Here is a 20,388-nt window from a genome sequence, read left to right as displayed (position 1 = left end):
CCAGCTTGCACTTCTGGGAGTTCTCGGTCCGCCTGCCTTGTAGAATTTTAAGCATAACCTTGTGTGTGAAATGAGCGCAATTGTGCGGTAGTTGGAGCAGTCTTTGGCACTGCCCTTCTTTCGGATTGGGAAGTAGACTGATCGCCAATCCTCTGGCCACAGCTGAGTTTTCCAAACTTGCTGGCATATTGAGTGTAGAACCATAACAGCATCATATCTTAACATTTTAAATAGTTCAGCTCACATTTTGCTTGCCTTCTCTCCCCCCCTATTTGTAAGGCCTCGTTGGACAGTCGCATCTTTATAGGTACTGTATATGCATTTTAGCAACCCCATAATTTAAGTATATCTCTTCATAACAAACAGGGGAAAGCTCATGAGTTCAATCAACCAACCTGCATCACACACATCTGGGGAAGTGGATGGGGGTGTTGGAGGATGGTGTCTAAAATTTCCCTCTCATCCATCATCTCCAAAGTTTCTCTGAATGTTCTTCCTCCCAGCATCTTCCTACCCATCAACAATTGCCCGAAGTTTTCATCTGAGAGTTCTTAAGAGAGAGATAGAGAGAGAGAGAGAGAGAGAGAGAGAGAGAGGAGTAAATAAGGCGGATGAGAGGGAAAGGTACTGTATTTTTCCGAGTATAACATGTCCCTGTGTATAAGACGCCCCCTATTTTTGGGTACTCAATATTTAGAAAATAGGGGGAAATTGCCAAGACTTGTTAAGCTTTTTTTGAGAGGGGGGGGGATTGCCCAGGGTTGTTGTTGAGCTTTTTTTTTAAGGGGGGGGTAGCCATTAATCAAATTGCACTGCCTGATTGCCACAGCAGCAGCCAATCAACAACAGCCCTTTCCACAGCAAAGAAATCACTGCTGGAAATCTCCTCCTGGAGGCTACAACCAACCGCCTGTCCCCCCTCAGCACTACCCATGTATAAGAGGAACCCCAATCTGACACATGATTTTTGGGGTAGAAAACTGAATAACTGTGTGTCCAGTACACTCCCTCTGCGCAAAACTTCTGCTGTGTTTCTCAGCGCAGGCTTTAGTCGGGTGCTACCTTAAGCAGTATGAAGAGTCACAGTGTTGCCTCCGTGTGGGAAAGAGTAAGCAAGAGTCCGCAAGCTGTTCTCTCTTTAACAGCATTTATTTACAAGCAATAAATCCATCAGAACTTGGAGACGTTCTCTGTGCCGGAGCACAAAACACGCTGTGTGTCAGCATCTCTCAGCGTAAAAGCTGAAAGTCACTCACAAAGAACTGACGCAGCTTCCCGAATGAAGCTCCACCCCCAGATACAGGACACCACTAGGGGTTAACCCTTTAACCACCATACTCCACACCCCCTCTTGCCCTGCATCTGGAAGGAAACAAGCAATACAGCTTACCCCAAACACAGACCTTCACAGAACTCACCATGACGCTGGAAGTTCAATGGTTTTGTAAAACCATTAGCGAGGTTCTTGGCTGAGGGACAGTATTTCAGCGCAACTAATCCCTCTTGAACACTCTGACACACATTCTGGAAATGAATGTCTAGATGCTTGGTCCTGGCCTTAAATTGCCCAGATTCTGCCAATTTGAGGCAAGGCTGAATGTCTTCGTAAACGACAGGCAAACAGTTCTGCCCGCAGATCTCTTGAACTCCAGCTCTCTGCAAACCTCAGAAAGCGCACTGAACTTAAATTCTTCCTCATCTGAGTCAAACTGCTCTGAAAGAACATCTGGGTTCCCATGCAGGCGTTTCCATCCACTTTGCTCACAGAACTCAGCACTACTGCTAATAAGCAGCTGAGACTGATTGCCACTTGGATATGCGAAATGCCAAGCCTTGGACCTAGGTTCATACCCTACAAAGATAATCTTCTCTTGGTTCATCCTTTCTGCGATTGTCCTTTGGAATGAGGACCCATGCCTCACAGCCAAAAACATGCAAGAAATCCACCTTGGGCTTCTTACCGTGCAGCAGAAAATAGGGTGTGTCCCCTACACTTGCATTGAACACTGTTCTGTACAAAGGCCGCACATTTATAACTCTCGGCCCAAAAGCGCTGTGGCAGGCCTGTGTCAAACAGCATGGCAGCCGCAGCCTCTTGCAGTGTCCTGTTCTTATGCTCAGCAACACCATTCTGTTGAGGACTGTGCAGTGCTGTTAGCCTGTGACTAATTTCCTTCTGTCAGAAAAAATTCTGCAGCGCAGACCCAGTGAATTCTGCCCCTCTATCACTTTGGAAGGACACCAATCTCGTGGAAAATCTTAACTCTACTGCTGTGATCCAATCTTTCATCAACGCAGCAGCCTCACTCTTGTGTCGGATTGTAAAAATCCATGAGTTTTTCAAAAAATCATCGATCAGCGACAGAACGTGTTTGGATGAACCCAAAGACGCTACCTGCATGGGGCCACACAAATCTGCATGGACTAGCTCAAAGGGCCTGCGGGTCTTTCTAGTGCAGGGATCTGCAACCCGCGGCTCCGGAGCCGCATGTGGCTCTTTTACACCTTTGCCGCGGCTCTGGGGTGGATACTAGCGAGGGGAGGAGGCGCATTGCGTGCTCCGACACTCCCCACTGTGGCGGGCGCTGTACTGGCTATGGCGTCGCATGGGGGCGGTGCATGCGTTAGTCACACACCATCCCGACGTCACCTTCCCACCCGCTGTCAGATCGCGGCTCCGGAGATATATTTGTTTTAAATGTCACAATGGTTTTGCAGCTCCCAGTGTTTTTCCTTCGGAAACGGGTCCAAGTGGCTCTTTTTGTCTTAAAGGTTGCAGATCCCTGTTCTAGTGGATCTAGGATATGTGCATGTGGTTACTTTAGATTGTTTAAAGGCTCTGCAATCTAAGAACTTGTCACATCTCTTAAACTTACACCCCTCAGTATTTTCTGGGGCCTTTTTAACGTAGGACCACCCTGTGTGGGAAAATCTCCTGTGCCAAAGATGTACACAACCATTGTGTGGTGGCACATTTGCGCACTGCACTTGTGCCTCTTCAGAGGGTTCAGCAACAGCAACATTAGCAATAGGCATCTCCACCATGAACAGCCTATCTTTGCACTCAGTACTGTATAGCTTCTTCCCATCCCTGAAAAAAGAACACGTTATTTGCAAACTTTACACTGAAGCCATCAGCTACAAGAGCGGACACACTTAAAAGACAGTTGGCAATCTCAGGAACCACAAAAGCTTGGACTTCTTGATCTAGAAAAGAACAATACAACATGCCAGTCTCAGTTAACTGTCTCTTTGATCCATCAGCCAATGACACATAACGTCCACTTGTCACAGACTTGCAATTTTGAAGAAGCCCACCAGATGGCACTAGAGTGTGAGTCGCTCCATTGTCCAAGATAAAAGAGAGAGCGGCTGATTGTTGACGTTCCAACGTTGCCATGGAAACACTTCCGCCCCCACTAGGGCCTCTGCCGGTGTTCTCAAGCTTCGCTGTCTGAGAACCGTCGCTTATCTGCTTTCTCTGCTGGCTGACCTTGCATTCCCGAGCCTCTGCAGAACAGCTCTCACGGCGAAAACAACTCTTGGAGACTTTGGCTTTAACAGAGCTCTTACAGCTGCTGTCTGCACCCCCATTCCTGGGTGCCCAGCTTCCTGAGGAACAGCTTGCCACTGCTTTCCTCCCAGCTCTCTGCCTCTCTCCCTGTTCATCGCACAGATGTGTTGAAGCATAGGAACAGCTTCCAGGAACGTTGCCTTCAGCCCTTGCTGGGCTCCTTTCAGCCCACACTGGGCTCACAGTCCCCTCTCGGTCTTTGGCTCCCACTGTGGCTACAAACGCCTTCTCCAGTGCCTGCCAAGCGACCCGGGACTCCTTAATGCCCTCTACATGAGGCAAAAGCCAAGCATCCACACTTGCTTTTAGTATGCCCAGCACCCACTGCTCCTTTTCCAGAGCTGCAGCCACGTCTGTCTCTGTGATGGCCTGGGAATCTGATTCAGAGGCTGAACCTGAAGAATCCCAGCCTGCACAGGAGTCCCCGCCCGCCTCCAGGACCGGCTGAGCCAGGGCAGGGGCTTGAATCTGAAGGGCCCGCACCTGTGCCAGATCCTCAGGAGCAGACACCAGATGAATCCACTCTGGTTCCGGAGGTGATTGAGGACCTGTTGCCTGCAGGTGCTCCTCTCCCAGCCCTGTCAGGGGAAGCTGAGTCTGCCTCTGGGTCCAGTCACCCTCCAGCCTCTCCTGAGCTGCAGAGGCTCAGGGCAGAGAGGCGGAGGGAACTAAGTTCTCTCAGGAGGAGTGCTCGCCTTAAGGCCAGGAGAGGCGAGTCACCTGTAGGCTGGGACCGCCTTAGGCCCCAGAGGAGATAATGGCCAGTCAGCCCAGTCCCAGTCCCAGGTTGTGGGAGCACCATCGCTGGAAACCTGTTCCTGCCAGCACTCTGACCTGCTCTTCTGGAGTTCCTGACCACACCCAGCTTCTTGCTTTGGACCCCGCTTCACCCTTGACAGACAGCCTCCAGACCCTCAACCCAGGACCTGACACATACCATGCCACACGGTAACCCCCCGGGACCAGCATAGCCTCACTAGCTTTCCCAGCAGCTTGAGGTAGTGGGGGATGCATGCAAGACCAGAGCTGTTCTCCCAGCAGCCAGTACTTCATTCTGACGGACCACTCATCCCAGTTGGGGCCAGTTAGCTTCCCAAAGGGCACGTTAAAAGCCTCTTGAGCCTGTGCCATCTTCCCTCGGGGCTTATAAGCTTTACTCATGCTTCTGCCAGCTGGTCCTCTGAAGACGTAGTCTGCTGCAAGCTCTTGCTTCACCAGCGAACTCAGGACTGCCCCCTTCTCAGGCAGGAGTTCAAAGCTGGCCTCTTTCCTTGTGGTCTCTTCTCACACCCGGCAAAAGAAATGTTACTCCCCATAACCTGTGAATAACTGCGTGTCCAGTACACTCCCTCTGCGCAAAACTTCTGCTGTGTTTCTCTCTCTTTTTTTTTTTTTAAAAAAATAATTTTTATTGATTTTACAACATAAACAAAAAACAAATAAACATAACACGACTTCCCCAAACCTCCCCTTCACTGCATCCATATTTTAAAATTTTTAGCAATTCTTCATCCCATTTTTATATTTAATTCTCTTTAAAAAAAAAAATTCTATTTTATAAATTTCAATTTATAGCTGTAATTCTTTGTATCCAATCCCTTGACATCTTAACATTCCGAAATTTTACAACAATTTTTAAGATAGATTTTAAATTTTTTCCAGTCCTCCTCCACTGTCTCTTTCCTCTGGTCACGGATTCTGCCGGTCATCTCTGCCAGTCCCATAAATTCAGTCACCTTGATCTGCCATTCTTCCAGAGTAGGTAATTCTTTAGTCTTCCAATACTTCGCCAAAAGGATTCTTGCTGCTGTTGTTGCATACATAAAAAAGGTCCTATCTTTCTTTGGTACCAATTGGCCGACCATGCCCAGGAGAAAAGCCTCCGGTTTCTTTACAAATGTCCACTTAAGGATTTTCTTAATTTCATTATAGATCATTTCCCAGTAGGCCTTAATCTTTGGGCAGGTCCACCAAAGGTGATAAAAAGTTCCTTCACATTCATTGCACTTCCAACAATTGTTATTGGGCAAATGATATATCTTTGCAAGCTTGACTGGGGTCATGTACCACCTATAGATCATTTTCATTATGTTCTCTTTCAAGGCACTACATGCCGTAAATTTAATACCTGTGGTCCATAACTGCTCCCAGTCAGCAAACATAATATCATGACCAATATCCTGTGCCCACTTAATCATAGCTGATTTAACCGTTTCATCCTGTGTGTTCCATTTTAGCAGCAGATTATACATTCTAGACAAGTTCTTAGTATTGGGTTCTAGCAATTCTGTTTCTAACTTTGACCTCTCCTTCTGAAATCCTAGTTTTCTGTCCTGCTTAAAAGTTTCATTGATCTGGTAATAATGTAACCAATCTCGGACTTTAGGTTTCAATTTCTCAAAACTCTGTAGTTTCAACTTTTCACCATCGTATTCTATAATCTCACAATATTTTGGCCAATCTGTATCCATATTCAGTCTTTTTACCGCCTTGGCTTCCATTGGTGACAACCACCTGGGGGTTTTACTTTCAAACAAATCTTTATATCGATTCCATACATTATACAATGCTTTCCTAACAATATGGTTTTTAAAATTTCTATGTACCTTTACCTTATCGTACCATAAATATGCATGCCAACCAAAACTATTATCATAACCTTCCAGGTCCAGAATGTCTGTATTCTCAAGAAGTAGCCATGGTTTCAGCCAGCAAAAAGCTGCTGCTTCATAGTAAAGTTTTAAGTCCGGCAGGGCAAAGCCCCCTCTATCCTTTGCATCAGTCAAAATCTTAAATTTTATTCTGGGTTTTTTGCCCTGCCAGACAAATTTAGATATATCTTTCTGCCACTTCTTGAAACAGTCCATCTTATCTAGAATTTGCAATGTCTGGAACAGAAACAACAATCTCGGCAATACATTCATCTTGATAACAGCAATTCGGCCTAACAAGGAGAGTCTCAATCTTGACCATATATCGAAATCTTTCTTCACTTCGGCCCAGCATTTCTCATAATTATCTTTAAATAGATTCACATTCTTAGATGTTAAATTCACCCCCAGATATTTTACCTTTTTAGTAATTTCCAAACCAGTTTCTCTTTGAAAACTGTCTTTTTCCCCCACCGTAAGATTTTTTTCCAACACCTTTGTCTTATGTTTATTTAATTTAAAACCTGCTACCTGACCAAATATTTCAATAAGTTCCACTTCTGCTGTGTTTCTCAGCGCAGGCTTTAGTCAGGAGCTACCTTAAGCAGTATGCAGAGTCGCAGCGTTGCCTCCGTATGAGAAAGAGTAAGGAAGAGTCCACAAGCTGTTCTCTCTTTAACAGCGTTTATTTACAAGCAATAAATCCATCAGAACGTGGAGACATTCTCTGTGCCGGAGCACAAAACACACGCTCTGTGTCTCACAGTGTAAAAACTGAAAGTAACTTACAGACAAAGAACTGACGCAGCTTCCCGAACGAAGCTCCACCCCCAGATACAGGACACCACTAGGGGTTAACCTTTTAACCACCATACTCCACAAAAACCTCATCTTATACACGAAAAAACAGGGCAAGTTCTTTGTCAGAGGGCTTCTTGACTGTTGCGATGAGTGGATGCATGCCGTATCTGAACAGGGATCATAGAACTGTAGCATCTGAAGGGACCTGCGGGGCCACCTAGTCCAATCCTCAGCAATGCAGAAGAGGGCCAGCCCCCCAGAAGTCCCTGCTCCATGTTACACGTCTCTTTAAAAAGGAGGTGTGCAGTGGGTGGGAATTGTGCCCAGAGATCAAGGAAACCAAGAGAGACCCCAGCCTTGTATGACGCAGGCCTTGCCATGGGGAACCCGAAAGGGATCTGGTTCTGCCTACTCACCTGGGAACACTGGCCCAGAATCCTTGGGGCTCTTCGTTTTCAGCAGGGGCAAGTGCTGCTGCTGCCTGGAGTGTGGCCTTCTGTTGACTGGCTGAAGGGTGCTGGTCTGGCGCTGTACCAGCTCTGGGAAGACTACCGGCTCCACCTTGTTATTTCAGGCCACAGTGTGAATCTCTGGCCTCCCCAGCACTTATTATTCTTATTAAAAGGGAACACAAATGCCAAACTAAAACTGTATCTTTCGCTCCATAAGATGCACCTAGTTTTTAGAGGAGGAAAACAAGAAAAAAAAAATGTTCTGAATGAAACAGTGGATATATGATTTTTGTGGTTCATGCTGTGACATGTGATTTGACGGTGAGTTTGGAGTATCCCAATGCAAAAATCCTGAGGATCCATGTGGATCCGTGCTTTGTAACCACATTTTTGCGCCGCTGTGGCCCCACGCAACAGTGGATGCGTGATTTTATTGGTGCAGGCTGTAGCCATGGACATGCTATAATAATAATAATATTTTTTTTATTTATACCCCGCTCTTCCTGGTTCAGAAAACTGGGCTCAGGGCGGCTAACAACAAAATTAAAACACTTGATTTATGCAACAACAACAAAAAAGCATAAAATACAGTATGAAACATGAATAACAATAAATTCAGAATTCAAAAATCAATTTAGGGGGGAAATCCATCCAATAAACATTAGATGATCACCAGGGCTAGCTGGCTAAATTAGTCCTACTTGGGCCAGTGAGGAGACCAGGGGAGAATTAGCTGTGGGATCCCAGAGCAGGTAATCTTCATAAAAAGGGGAGAGGGAGGGAAGGAAGGGGAATAAAAGATCAGTTCAAATTGAAAGCAAGGCAGAATAGCTCTGTCTTACGGGCCCTGCGGAAGGAGGTTAAATCCTGCAGGGCCCTGGTCTCATGGGACAGAGCATTCTATCAGGTCACAGCCATCACTGAGAAGGCCCTGGCCCTGGTAGAGGATAACCTGACTTCCTTAGGGCCCAGGACCTCTAAACTATGTTTATTCAGGGATGGGGTAGGTGGGGCTTGTGCCCAGAGATAAAAGGAAACCAAGAGAGACACCAGCCTCGTATGATGCAGGCCTTGAAAAGAGGAACCCGAAAGGGATCTGGTTCTGCCTACTCACCTGGGAACACTGGCCCAGAATGCTTTTCGTCTGGTCTGCTGCTGACCCGCTGAACTGTACTGGCCTGGTGCTGTAGTAACTCAGGGAAAACAACTGGCTGGACTTGGTTCTTCCTCCAGGCCTCTGCACGGGCTTGAGGAGGCTTCACCAGCACTGGCAAGAGTTGGTATGTTCTTTGGACAGCAGGGTCCTGGGCGACACTCTCTTGTAAATTAACTGGATAAACTTCTGATGAACCTTTTTTCTTCTTCTTTAAGAAGAAAGCCATCCTGCAAGAGGGGAAATGGCCCGCTGGTTGGTTAGCTCACTTGGATCCCCTTTGGACATAAGGGCACCTGAAGAGCAACTCAGCAAAAAGAACTCGCCATGAGGTCTGGATAAGTAGCTAGCCTGACTCTAGACCCAGATCTTTTAACGTAACCAGGTCTGCTAGTGACTCTTAGCATCACATCGCAGTCGGCCATAGATGAACGATATTCCACTTTACATCCTTTACTCCAGAAACAGATTCAGAGACGATAAACAGGATTTTCAAGGGGGCAGACGTACCCTGCAAAGGAAGAGATATTAATAGTCTACAACTCATCCCGCACCTCAACATCGGAGGAAGAACAGGTCTTACAGCTAGGACTGGGTTTTGTGCCCAAGCCTCGTTATAATGCCTTTCGCACCACAGCAGAAAGTGTGTAAAAGCTCATGCACAATGTCAAGCTACGTGATATGTTTGGATCTAATGATCAGCCTTTATAGCAATTTAAACCCGAATCTTCCTTCATTCCACCTAATTCCAACCCATCTATCACACAGTTCCACCAACTGGTGCTCCGTGATCTAGACAAACTTGAAAAGAGGGGCCCTAGGGTACAGGACAATTTAACTGAGTCTCAACGTAACTGATTGAATGACTGAGTCCAGGGTGTCTTACATTGTCCTGGGCAGAGATGGTTGGGATTCCAAGGTAAATATTAGGCTCAACAACTTCTGGCACTGCAAGTTTTTGCATGCAGTGATCTCTAGGATAAGCCAGTCATGTGTTGCATTGGGACCTATAGCACTGTGTTTAAGTTTAAACTACAGTTCCCATGATTCTTGGGGGGGAGGGGGGGTCATGTGCTGTAATGTTATGGCATGTACGCAGCCACTAACAATAACCAAAGTGAATAGTTTCTGGTGAATTTCCCTTAAATTGTCTTGTCTCAATTTAGGGTTTATCATTGCAAGGTGAGCTAGATACTGCAGTTTTTGGTTGTGGTGACCTGCGCTCAGTTATAATTAGTTAAAGTTGTTTCTGTATGTAACAATAGCAGCTAGGATTCTATATGTGCAGAAATGGGAGTTGGAGTACTGCAACACTGGGACATGGGAAGCTGCCTTATGTTCAACCAGACTGTTGGGCCACCTAGTTCACCATTGTCTCCAGGGTTCAGATGCTCTCCAGGGTTTCAGGCAGGGAAGCTCTCTACCTGCAAAAGATGGAGATTGAACCTGGGACTTTCTGCATGTAATGCAGATGTTCTACCATTAAACTACAATCCTTTCCCAACATCTGGAGGGCATCCTTGCTTTGTGGAGTGTGCTAGCCTGCAAACAAGAGAGGTTGTTATTGGTTTGTTCTTCTTGTTTTTATTTCTAACTTGTATTTTGTGCTTTTCATACTGTGGTTTTATGTTGTGTAGGGCAGTGTACAAATTTAATAAACAAACAAGCCTTGATGTGCAGCTGGCCCTCTTGTCCGTTATACTGCTTCCAACATTTGTCTTTCTCCTATACTTTGCTTGGCCCCGATGGACAGAAACAGGCCTGCAGTATCCAGCTGTTGCCTGAGAGCCCTATCATCTCTCCCCCTCAGCATTCTTGTCGGCCTATGTCAAGACTGACCCCTTGCCCTGCTGCATCTATAACTTTGCATTCGCAGAGCCAGCTCTGTCCAGGTTTGCATTGCTCCTCTTCTTGAGCTGCCTGCCTGCTGCCTGATGTCATCGCTATGTCCGGTTCTCTGCTGCCCTGGATTACATGCCCTGAAAACTCGTGCCTCCTAAACTAACAGCTATCAGAGCGGCAGCATCAAGAGGAAGGGTGCGTCGCACACACGGAGGGTGCTCTTCAAAGCAGGACCCAACAGCAGGTGAGATTCCCCTGATTCTTCAGTTCATCATTATAGCCCAATTTAACAGAGAGAGAATAATTGGTGGGGACATGTCCAACACCCCTGAGAGTAGTGTTTCTCAAAGGGGGTGGCAGGGGAGAATGGCAAGTGTGGTGGGGAAAATAAAAAAACATTTAAACATTTCAGTATAGTATAAAAATAATTTTTGGGAATATTGCCAGAAACTGCATGCATGCTTCTTTTCAGGAGCATTGGCTATTATTCTACAGTTCTCCATGACCTGTTGTTGCGAAGAGGGATTTTGAACTCTAACAAATATATAACATCAGAAAAGAGAAAGCTTTCTTTCTGCTGATAGGCACATGTTTGTCTCAAATTACACCTAATATCAGTAACATTACACGACAAAAGCAAGCTCACACCTCTCACAGAGTTTGTAAATGTACAACCAAACAAAGCTTTCCAAAGATCTCTGAAGGAAGGGAGGGCTGGTCCCTGACAAACCTCTAGTAGCAGGGAGTTCCACAGGGCTTGGCTTGTCACACTAAAGGGTACATCCCGAGTGAAGACTAGATGAAACTGGGGGTGCTGGGAAGCACCAGAGATTCTCAGTGCTTGAAGAACCAGGAATCAGGAAGGCCCTGAGATAATTTGGGTCCTAGTAGTTGAGGGCTTTTCTTTGTTTCTGATTCCAAGAGCCTTCTTCCCCTGGGGGTTCCCTTGGGGGTTCCCCAGCTTGTGCCTCCCACCACTTCTCTGCATCCAGCCAGTCCATAACACCACTGCATTACAGCTTCCATCAGCTCCAAATCTCCCAGAGGTCACTGGTTTGGGGGAAGACGGAATTAGAGGAAGAAAGTCGCTGCACAGCACAAGGTGTTTGGAAGCTATCAAGCAGGCAGATCTTAGGTTCCTGCATGGAAAATAGAAGAGGACAGATAGGCGGCCCCACCCTTAGGGAGCCCTTTGAAGCATCAAAGGTAAAAGATGGGGGAAATCCTGTTAGGTCATTTAGTTCATCCCCCTGGGCTCCCTGCAAAACAGTCTCCGGTGCTCTATTCTGGGGTTCACGCCTAAAATCATTTAGTTCCAGCCTTAATACGAAAATACAGATCTCCTTTATGGAAAGGGCCAGTCATCCAGCGGGGCCTTCCTCCTCCGCACCACTGCCACGGGAGCATTTAACAAGCCGGCAAATTATAAACAGAATAAATTTGGTTCTCCTGAGATCAAAGGGAAGACAGGCAGGACGGGGGACGGAGGTTGCACAAAGGTTTCGAGGGATAAGTGAGCGGCAGGTTCAGAAGGGGCCTGAACCAAATCCTAGATCAAACGGGAAATTCTGTCTTAAAAGCCTGGATGTTAGATTAGAAATATCCCAAGGGCAGAACAGAAGATTACACTATTAAAAGAGCCATGTACACTTTGGAGAAGGCAGTCCTTTAAAAAGAGGAAAACGGAGCAGGTATTTTTCCTCCAAGCAAAGGTAACTTATTTGGGGGGGCAAGTGTTCTGAAGGTCAGGTCCAAAACATGAGATGGTCCAGGCAGGATTTTATGCCATAGCAAGGTCAAAGGAGAGGCAGTGTGGTGCAGTGGCTAGAGTGTTGGCTGAGACTTGGGAGACCAGAGTTCGAATCCCCACTTGGCCATGAAGTTCACTAGGTGACTGGCGGTGGGTGGGTGTCAGTCAGTGCCTGTCTAACCTACCTCACAGTGTTGTTTTGGTGATTAAATGAGGAGGGCGAGAACCATCTATGCCACACTGGGCTCCTTGGAGGTAAACGTGCAATAAAAATGCAATAAAATAAGTAGCCCTGACACATTTTTGTTCATGCATTTATTTCCCACTTTTGCTCAGAGGAGCGCAAGATTCTGAATGTCATTATCTTCTCCCACATTTTGTCATCACAACGACCCTGGGAGGCAGGTTAGGCTGCGAGGAATTAACTGGCTGCGGAGATTCTCAAGCCCGGAAGGAAGCTAGCTTGATAGCAGAGAGCCACTTTAGGAGGGGGTCCAACTGCAATGGGCCCCACAAAACAGGAAAGGGAAAACCAGAAGGAAAAGTCTTGAGGGAAAGGAGGTTGGGGAAGGTGGGGGAGGGGAGAAGAAATTACCTCACAGGGTTGTTTTGAGGGAAAATATAGGAAAATATAGGACAGCCTGGCCTCCCTCCCAGGGCTGTTGTGAGGGAAAATATAGGAAAATATAGGTCAGCCTGGCCTCCCTCACAGGGCTGTTGTGAGGAAAAATATAGGAAAAATATAGGTCAGCCTGGCCTCCCTCCCAGGGCTGTTGTGAGGAAAAATATAGGAAAATATAGGTCAGCCTGGCCTCCCTCCCAGGGCTGTTGTGAGGAAAAATATAGGAAAATATAGGTCAGCCTGGCCTCCCTCACAGGGCTGTTGTGAGGAAAAATATAGGAAAAATATAGGTCAGCCTGGCCTCCCTCCCAGGGCTGTTGTGAGGAAAAATATAGGAAAATATAGGTCAGCCTGGCCTCCCTCCCAGGGCTGTTGTGAGGAAAAATATAGGAAAATATAGGTCAGCCTGGCCTCCCTCACAGGGCTGTTGTGAGGAAAAATATAGGAAAAATATAGGTCAGCCTGGCCTCCCTCCCAGGGCTGTTGTGAGGAAAAATATAGGAAAATATAGGTCAGCCTGGCCTCCCTCCCAGGGCTGTTGTGAGGAAAAATATAGGAAAATATAGGTCAGCCTGGCCTCCCTCACAGGGCTGTTGTGAGGAAAAATATAGGAAAAATATAGGTCAGCCTGGCCTCCCTCCCAGGGCTGTTGTGAGGAAAAATATAGGAAAATATAGGTCAGCCTGGCCTCCCTCCCAGGGCTGTTTTGAGGGAAAATATAGGTCAGCCTGGCCTCCCTCACAGGGCTGTTTTGAGGGAAAATATAGGACAGCCTGGCCTCCCTCCCAGGGCTGTTTTGAGGGAAAATATAGGACAGCCTGGCCTCCCTCCCAGGGCTGTTGTGAGGAAAAATATAGGAAAATATAGGTCAGCCTGGCCTCCCTCCCAGGGCTGTTTTGAGGAAAAATATAGGTCAGCCTGGCCTCCCTCACAGGGCTGTTGTGAGGAAAAATATAGGAAAATATAGGTCAGCCTGGCCTCCCTCACAGGGCTGTTTTGAGGAAAAATATAGGAAAATATAGGACAGCCTGGCCTCCCTCACAGGGCTGTTGTGAGGAAAAATATAGGAAAATATAGGTCAGCCTGGCCTCCCTCACAGGGCTGTTGTGAGGAAAAATATAGGAAAATATAGGTCAGCCTGGCCTCCCTCCCAGGGCTGTTTTGAGGAAAAATATAGGAAAATATAGGTCAGCCTGGCCTCCCTCACAGGGCTGTTGTGAGGAAAAATATAGGAAAATATAGGTCAGCCTGGCCTCCCTCACAGGGCTGTTTTGAGGGAAAATATAGGAAAATATAGGTCAGCCTGGCCTCCCTCCCAGGGCTGTTGTGAGGAAAAATATAGGAAAATATAGGTCAGCCTGGCCTCCCTCCCAGGGCTGTTTTGAGGGAAAATATAGGAAAATATAGGACAGCCTGGCCTCCCTCACAGGGCTGTTGTGAGGAAAAATATAGGAAAATATAGGTCAGCCTGGCCTCCCTCCCAGGGCTGTTGTGAGGAAAAATATAGGAAAAATATAGGTCAGCCTGGCCTCCCTCACAGGGCTGTTTTGAGGAAAAATATAGGAAAATATAGGTCAGCCTGGCCTCCCTCACAGGGCTGTTTTGAGGGAAAATATAGGACAGCCTGGCCTCCCTCACAGGGCTGTTTTGAGGGAAAATATAGGAAAATATAGGTCAGCCTGGCCTCCCTCCCAGGGCTGTTTTGAGGAAAAATATAGGAAAATATAGGTCAGCCTGGCCTCCCTCCCAGGGCTGTTTTGAGGAAAAATATAGGAAAATATAGGTCAGCCTGGCCTCCCTCACAGGGCTGTTTTGAGGGAAAATATAGGAAAATATAGGTCAGCCTGGCCTCCCTCCCAGGGCTGTTGTGAGGGAAAATATAGGAAAATATAGGTCAGCCTGGCCTCCCTCCCAGGGCTGTTGTGAGGGAAAATATAGGAAAATATAGGTCAGCCTGGCCTCCCTCACAGGGCTGTTGTGAGGGAAAATATAGGAAAATATAGGTCAGCCTGGCCTCCCTCACAGGGCTGTTGTGAGGGAAAATATAGGAAAATATAGGTCAGCCTGGCCTCCCTCCCAGGGCTGTTTTGAGGGAAAATATAGGAAAATATAGGACAGCCTGGCCTCCCTCCCAGGGCTGTTGTGAGGAAAAATATAGGAAAATATAGGACAGCCTGGCCTCCCTCACAGGGCTGTTTTGAGGGAAAATATAGGAAAATATAGGTTATCCTGGCCTCCCTCCCAGGGCTGTTGTGAGGAAAAATATAGGAAAATATAGGTCAGCCTGGCCTCCCTCACAGGGCTGTTTTGAGGGAAAATATAGGAAAATATAGGTTATCCTGGCCTCCCTCACAGGGCTGATTTGAGGGGAAAGCGCCATGCAATGAGCAAGAGAGGGAAGAAAGGCTCTTTGCGGCTCCATCCCTCGGCCGTTTCCATGGCAACCAGGGATGCCACCTCCGCCTTACCTAGGATGCGGGTCACCCCCAGGGTGAGCTTCTCCAGGTAGGGCTTGGTGCTGCTGGAGCTGCTCACGCTGCGCAGGGCCTTCTCCTCCATCCTCGGCCTCCTCCTCCCTCCCGCATCAGCCCCTTCACCTGCACCTGCACACCTGTACCAACAGCCAAAGGGGGAGGCGGCAGGACCAGGTGAGCGCGTTTTGCCCCTTCACGCGACCCGTAGCTCAGAAGCCCCGCCGCGGTGGCTTTCGGGAATCGCAGTCCTCCGTTTCATTCAGTTCCATTCGGCGGCCGTTCTGTAGGGGGAAGGAATGGGGAGCAGGCACTACGACTCCCAGAAGGCAATGGGAGAGCCGGCTTCACCTCCTCCTCCCTTTCTCCCCCCCCCCGTCCGTTCCGAGTCCTCCCCATTGGCCGGCTCCTACGACAGCGCGTCACTTGCGCCGTATCTGGGCAAAGCCCGGGTTCCGTAAGCCAATGGGAGGTCAGAGTCGGGCGTGGGGGGCGTGGCAGGGCGGGGGGACGCTGGGAGTGGCGGTTGTTTCAAGATGGCGGATGTGGCCGCGGGGCCGGGGCCGGAAGCAGCTGCTTGTTGGAGTAAGGACCGTATCCTTCCCTCAGGAGGGGCTCGCGGGGGGGGGGCGGGGCGGGAGGAGAAGGAAAAGCGGGGGGGGGGGAGGGCTCATTTGACGGCGGGCCGGTGATGAACGGGGGCCAAGGCTGCCGGGGTTCCTGAGCATGTGCAGAGAGCCGCCTCCGTTGCCTCAGGAGAGACGCCCCGCCGAGCGCGGAGCCAGGCCCGGGGGGGACGGGGAAGCCCCCACTCCCGGGGCGGGGGGACCTGGGCCGGCCAGCCTGGCTCTCTCTCTCTCTCTCTCTCTCGCCCCTCGCCCCCCTCTGCGGGGCTGTGGTGAGGGGCCGGGGAGCGTCGCCGGAGGGAAGGAGAGAGCGCGAAACAGGGCTGCTGCGTGTTGTAGTACAAGTGCTGCTGCTAGTATGTTAAATTCCCCCATAGCTCCTTCGAAGTCTCCATTCCGTGCACAGATTAGCAACCCTAATAGTCGCGCTGAGCGGAGACTTGAACTCGGGGCTTCCGGCTTCCCCCGTCAACTCTGAGCTGCTGCAGCAGCTGATTTCAGCTCTTGTTTGTGGTTCCCTTTGGGGGAAGTTTTGGAAACTTGGGTGGCTGCCGTCATGGGGAAGACGGGGCTGCTGGAGGGGAGACAACAGGTATATTGCATGGCCCTTGAGGTGTCCTGTTTATGCCTCCATAGCCTCTTCCCTTCACCAAGTGACCCAGTGTCTCCTGACCCTGCAAAACAGACCCATAGCCTGTTCGTCACTCCCTCCTAGCGTCCTTTCCATCCTTGGCACCAGAATTAGGCGTCCCACTCGACCTGGGCCGGCCAGCCTCGCTCTCTCTCTCTCGCCCCTCGCCCCCCTCTGCGGGGCTGTGGTGAGGGGCCGGGGAGCGTCGCTTGAGGGAAGGAGAGAGGGCGAAACAGGGCTGCTGCGTGTTGTAGTACAAGTGCTGCTGCTAGTATGTTAAATTCCCCCATAGCTCCTTCGAAGTCTCCATTCCGTGCACAGATTAGCAACCCTAATAGTCGCGCTGAGCGGAGACTTGAACTCGGGGCTTCCGGCTTTCCCCGTAAACTTTGAGCTGCTGCAGCTGAAGTTTTGGTAACTTTGCTGTCTGCCGTCATGGGGAAGATGGGGCTGGTGGAGGGGAGACGTATATTGATTTCATGGCCCTTGAGGTTTCTGTATGCCTTGGGGGACGTGTCCTGTTTATGATATCGCCTGCCCCCATAGCCTCTCCCCTTCACCAAGTGACCCCATAGCTGGTGACCTGCAAAACAGACCCATAGCCTATTTGTCACTCCCTCCTAGCGCCCTTTCCATCCTTGGCAGCAAAATTAGGTGTCCCACTGGCAGCAGAAACGACTGAGAGTCCTGGCCACCAAATTGTCATAGATATAGAGCTAGAAATGGAGGCTCAGACCTCCTGGCTCCCAGAGGCAAAGTTAGTGGTTTTAGAGACTTTGCATCACAGTTCTGCAAAAGAAGGGGGACGTGTCCTGTTTATGATATCGCCTTCCTCCATAGCCTCTCCCCTTCACCAAGTGACCCCATGCCTCGTGACCCTGCAAAACAGACCCATAGCCTATTTGTCACTCCCTCCTAGCGTCCTTTCTATCCTTGGCAGCAGAATTGCAGAATTAGGTGTCCCACTGGCAGCAGAATCCACTGAGGGTCCCGGCCACCAACATTTCATACTTGGAGGCTCAGACCTCCTGGCTCCCAGAGGCAAAGTTAGTGGTTTTAGAGACTTTGCATCACAGTTCTGTAAAAGAAGGCTATCCTGCACTAGGCAGCTCGGTTGGTTAGAGCGTGGTGCTGATAATGCCAAGGTTGCAGCAGGTTTGATCCTCATAAGGGCCACCTTCATTTTCCTGCATTTCAGGGGGCTGGGCTAGATGACCCTTAGGATTCCTTCCAACTCTGCAGTTCTATGATTCTAATATCTTTAAGGCTCTGAGGGAGGGGTACACATCTTGCACCTCCAGCTTAAAAGAGTTAGATGAGAAGCTTACGGTAACACTATATGGTCACATTCTGGGTGCATGTAACTGATGAGAAAATGAGACTCTAATCTGCCGGGGTGGATGAGAGTAAGTGGTCCCAAGAAGCTAAAATTTATTTCAAAAACATAATTTTAAACATATTGGCAGAAAATAAGTGAATGCATTTTAGTTCATGAACGATGTGAGTATAAAGAGATCAAAGAGAGATCAACAGCATATTGTATGTAAATGAATCATGAGGAAGGGAGCAGTGTACCTTATAAGGAACAGTATATGCAAGTAATTGCATAAACATGCTATTTTGTTTTCCATGTAATCATTATCTGCATATATTGTTCCTTTCTCTCATTATTCAGATATACAGTCCTCTTCCCCAGAATTCATTTATATATAATTTGTTGTTGATTTCTGTTTGGTATTATTATGCTCACATCGTTTATGAACTAATTTGCATACATAGGTCATTGGCTGATGTATTTACACCAAATCTTTCCAAATGGATTTTAGTCTCCATTTGGTTGCTCCCCTCTGGCCCACTGGGGCAGAGTAAGAACTTCCTTTCAGCATCTAGAAGAGATGATGTGCAGAGAACAACTTCTTGGATGTAACTTGCTGCCAGTACTTGGCAATGGGCTGTTGTTAACTTAATTGAATCCACCATGAGTTGATAGATGACTGCTAAAGATATGCAGTCTGATGGCAGTCTGGATGGTACAACAGGGAAGGGTCCCAGGTTATGGTCTTGTGGGTGCAGTTCACCCAGATTTCTCTCCTGATCATCAGATACAAGTACCTGCTTGTAAGAGCCCTAGAAAACTTTTAAAAAAATGTGTGCGTGTAAAGCTTAGTCTCTCTGTGTCCATAATCAGAGTCTGAGGAGCATGCATTGAATGTATTGCCTCCAGGAGTTGCTTTTATAATCAAGGCTAATACAAATAAATGTGGCTCATTATCTCTGTGATTGAGCTAGTTACAGGGTCTTTAATAAAAGACAACCTTTTAAATGAGGTCTATTTAAGAGTAATAACAAAGTGGATTTACAGAAATGTCTGCTTTGGTAGACTCCTGGTCAGTTGTCTGCTGCTTCTGAACTTTCTATTTTGATGCAGAAGATTTTTCAGACTACAGTGGTACCTTGGTTTCCAAACAGTCTGGTTTGTGTACATTTTGGAATAGAAACACATCTGTCAGGGGCTCAGGAGCAGAGGCACAGGGAAGAGAGGAAATGGAGAGCGAAGGGGAAGAATCTGAGGGCAGCGTAGGAGAAGATGACAGTGGCCCGAGAGATTCCATGCGCCTCTCCAGCGAATCAGAAGATTCACAGAAGGGGGCGCCGGTGGCCAGGGCAAGGGGGGTCCAAAAGGGGACACTCCAGAAGCAAGGGGCCAGTGGGGACTCCCAGAGCAGCAGTTGGAGATCAGGACCAGCTTCCCCACCAGAGCGTAGTGGGGGGGAAGAGTCCCAGATATCGGGGCCAGCGTCTCCCCCAGCAGGGAGAGAAGATGAGTCAGGGCTGACCACGCCTCCATCGGAGAGTCAGGGAACGGAGGGGAGGTCAGGTCCAGCTAGCCTCCCGGAAGAGGGCAGTAGTGACAGAAGCAGTGTAACGGTCAGGAGGAAGGTCACTGGGTTGGCGCGAGAGCCAAGTTCAAATGTACAGGCGCGCGGGACAGCAGAGAACCCGGATTGGGAACCAGGTCCTAAAGCCCGCCGGAGGCAGGGGGAGGAGTCAGGGGACTCAGCGTCAGAAGAGTCCAGAAAGGGGAATGCCCCAGCAGACAGGAGGACCCAGAGGAGGAGAGAGCAGAGGAAGAGGTGGAGCAGGTCTAGAGTCTTAAACTGGTGTCAGAGGGGAGGAGATTCGGACGGAGCTTCGGCGGTCTAGGGTTTAGGACGTAGAGCTGCGCACCACGGTTTTGAAACAGAGACTGAACTTCAATAAAGACTTTTGTATATAACAGCGACCTGGCGTTGGTCCTCTGTGAGCTGGGACTTTGGGCAGCTCTGACAACATCAAAGCCGGAAGTGTGTGTCCCGGTTTGCCAACTTTTTTTGAAATACAACCTATTTTTTTTGGATTTCACACAATTTTTTGGGGAAGCCCCATTGGCGAAAGCGTGCCTTAAGTTACAACTTGTTTTGGTTTACTAATGGACCTCCAGAACAGATTATGGTTGTAAACCAAGGTACCACTGTATAATATTTTCAGAGTGTAAAATGTAGAATGGAACAAACTTTTTGCCCTTTCTTTCCTTGAATGAAATTGCATTCAGTTTCTGACGAAGAGCAGCCACCTGTCTATGTCCCAGGTAGGATCTTTGAATGGTTGCCAAATTTAACCTGACTTGTTGAGTAGTGAATTGGGCCAGGACCTGATTCGGATTCATTCTGTGCATACGGCACATGCACTCTTATCTTGGCAACTTTGGAGCAACGGGTTATAAAATAAGATTGGGGTTCTGTTTGTAACTTTGGGGAGAGAGCTAGAAGTAAAAG

The 20,388-nt window shown here is 48.3% G+C and overlaps 1 protein-coding gene and 1 long non-coding RNA gene across 6 annotated transcripts in view; one reads left to right on the top strand and one right to left on the bottom strand.

Annotated features, from left to right (window-relative positions):
- Positions 1 to 257: 257 nt before the first annotated feature.
- LOC309352874 lies at positions 258 to 15,684 on the bottom strand. Its single transcript, XR_014161430.1, has 4 exons — positions 15,314 to 15,684; positions 8,593 to 9,142; positions 7,443 to 7,701; positions 258 to 550 (listed from the first exon to the last, which is right to left on the bottom strand). It is a non-coding gene; the product is annotated as an uncharacterized lncRNA (long non-coding RNA).
- The window catches only part of KIAA1328, a 213,248-nt gene continuing 203,145 nt past the window's right edge, over positions 10,286 to 20,388 (top strand). The window contains exons 1-2 of one of the 5 annotated variants that reach the window (XM_081881499.1): positions 15,802 to 15,910; positions 20,166 to 20,201. In XM_081881499.1, coding sequence (XP_081737625.1) covers positions 15,853 to 15,910; positions 20,166 to 20,201 — 94 coding nt within the window. In that variant the 5' untranslated portion in view covers positions 15,802 to 15,852. Of the gene's footprint in view, positions 10,718 to 15,801; positions 15,911 to 20,165; positions 20,202 to 20,388 lie in introns of those variants that run through there. The other 4 variants (XM_081881502.1, XM_081881500.1, XM_081881501.1 and 1 more) reach the window with 4 other exon arrangements.

The sequence above is a fragment of the Podarcis erhardii genome (assembly GCF_964252035.2).
Source record: "Podarcis erhardii genome assembly, chromosome: 11".
NCBI lineage: Eukaryota > Metazoa > Chordata > Lepidosauria > Squamata > Lacertidae > Podarcis > Podarcis erhardii.
Note: the sequence above shows the minus strand (reverse complement) of the source record. Positions and strands in the feature narration are given on the sequence as shown.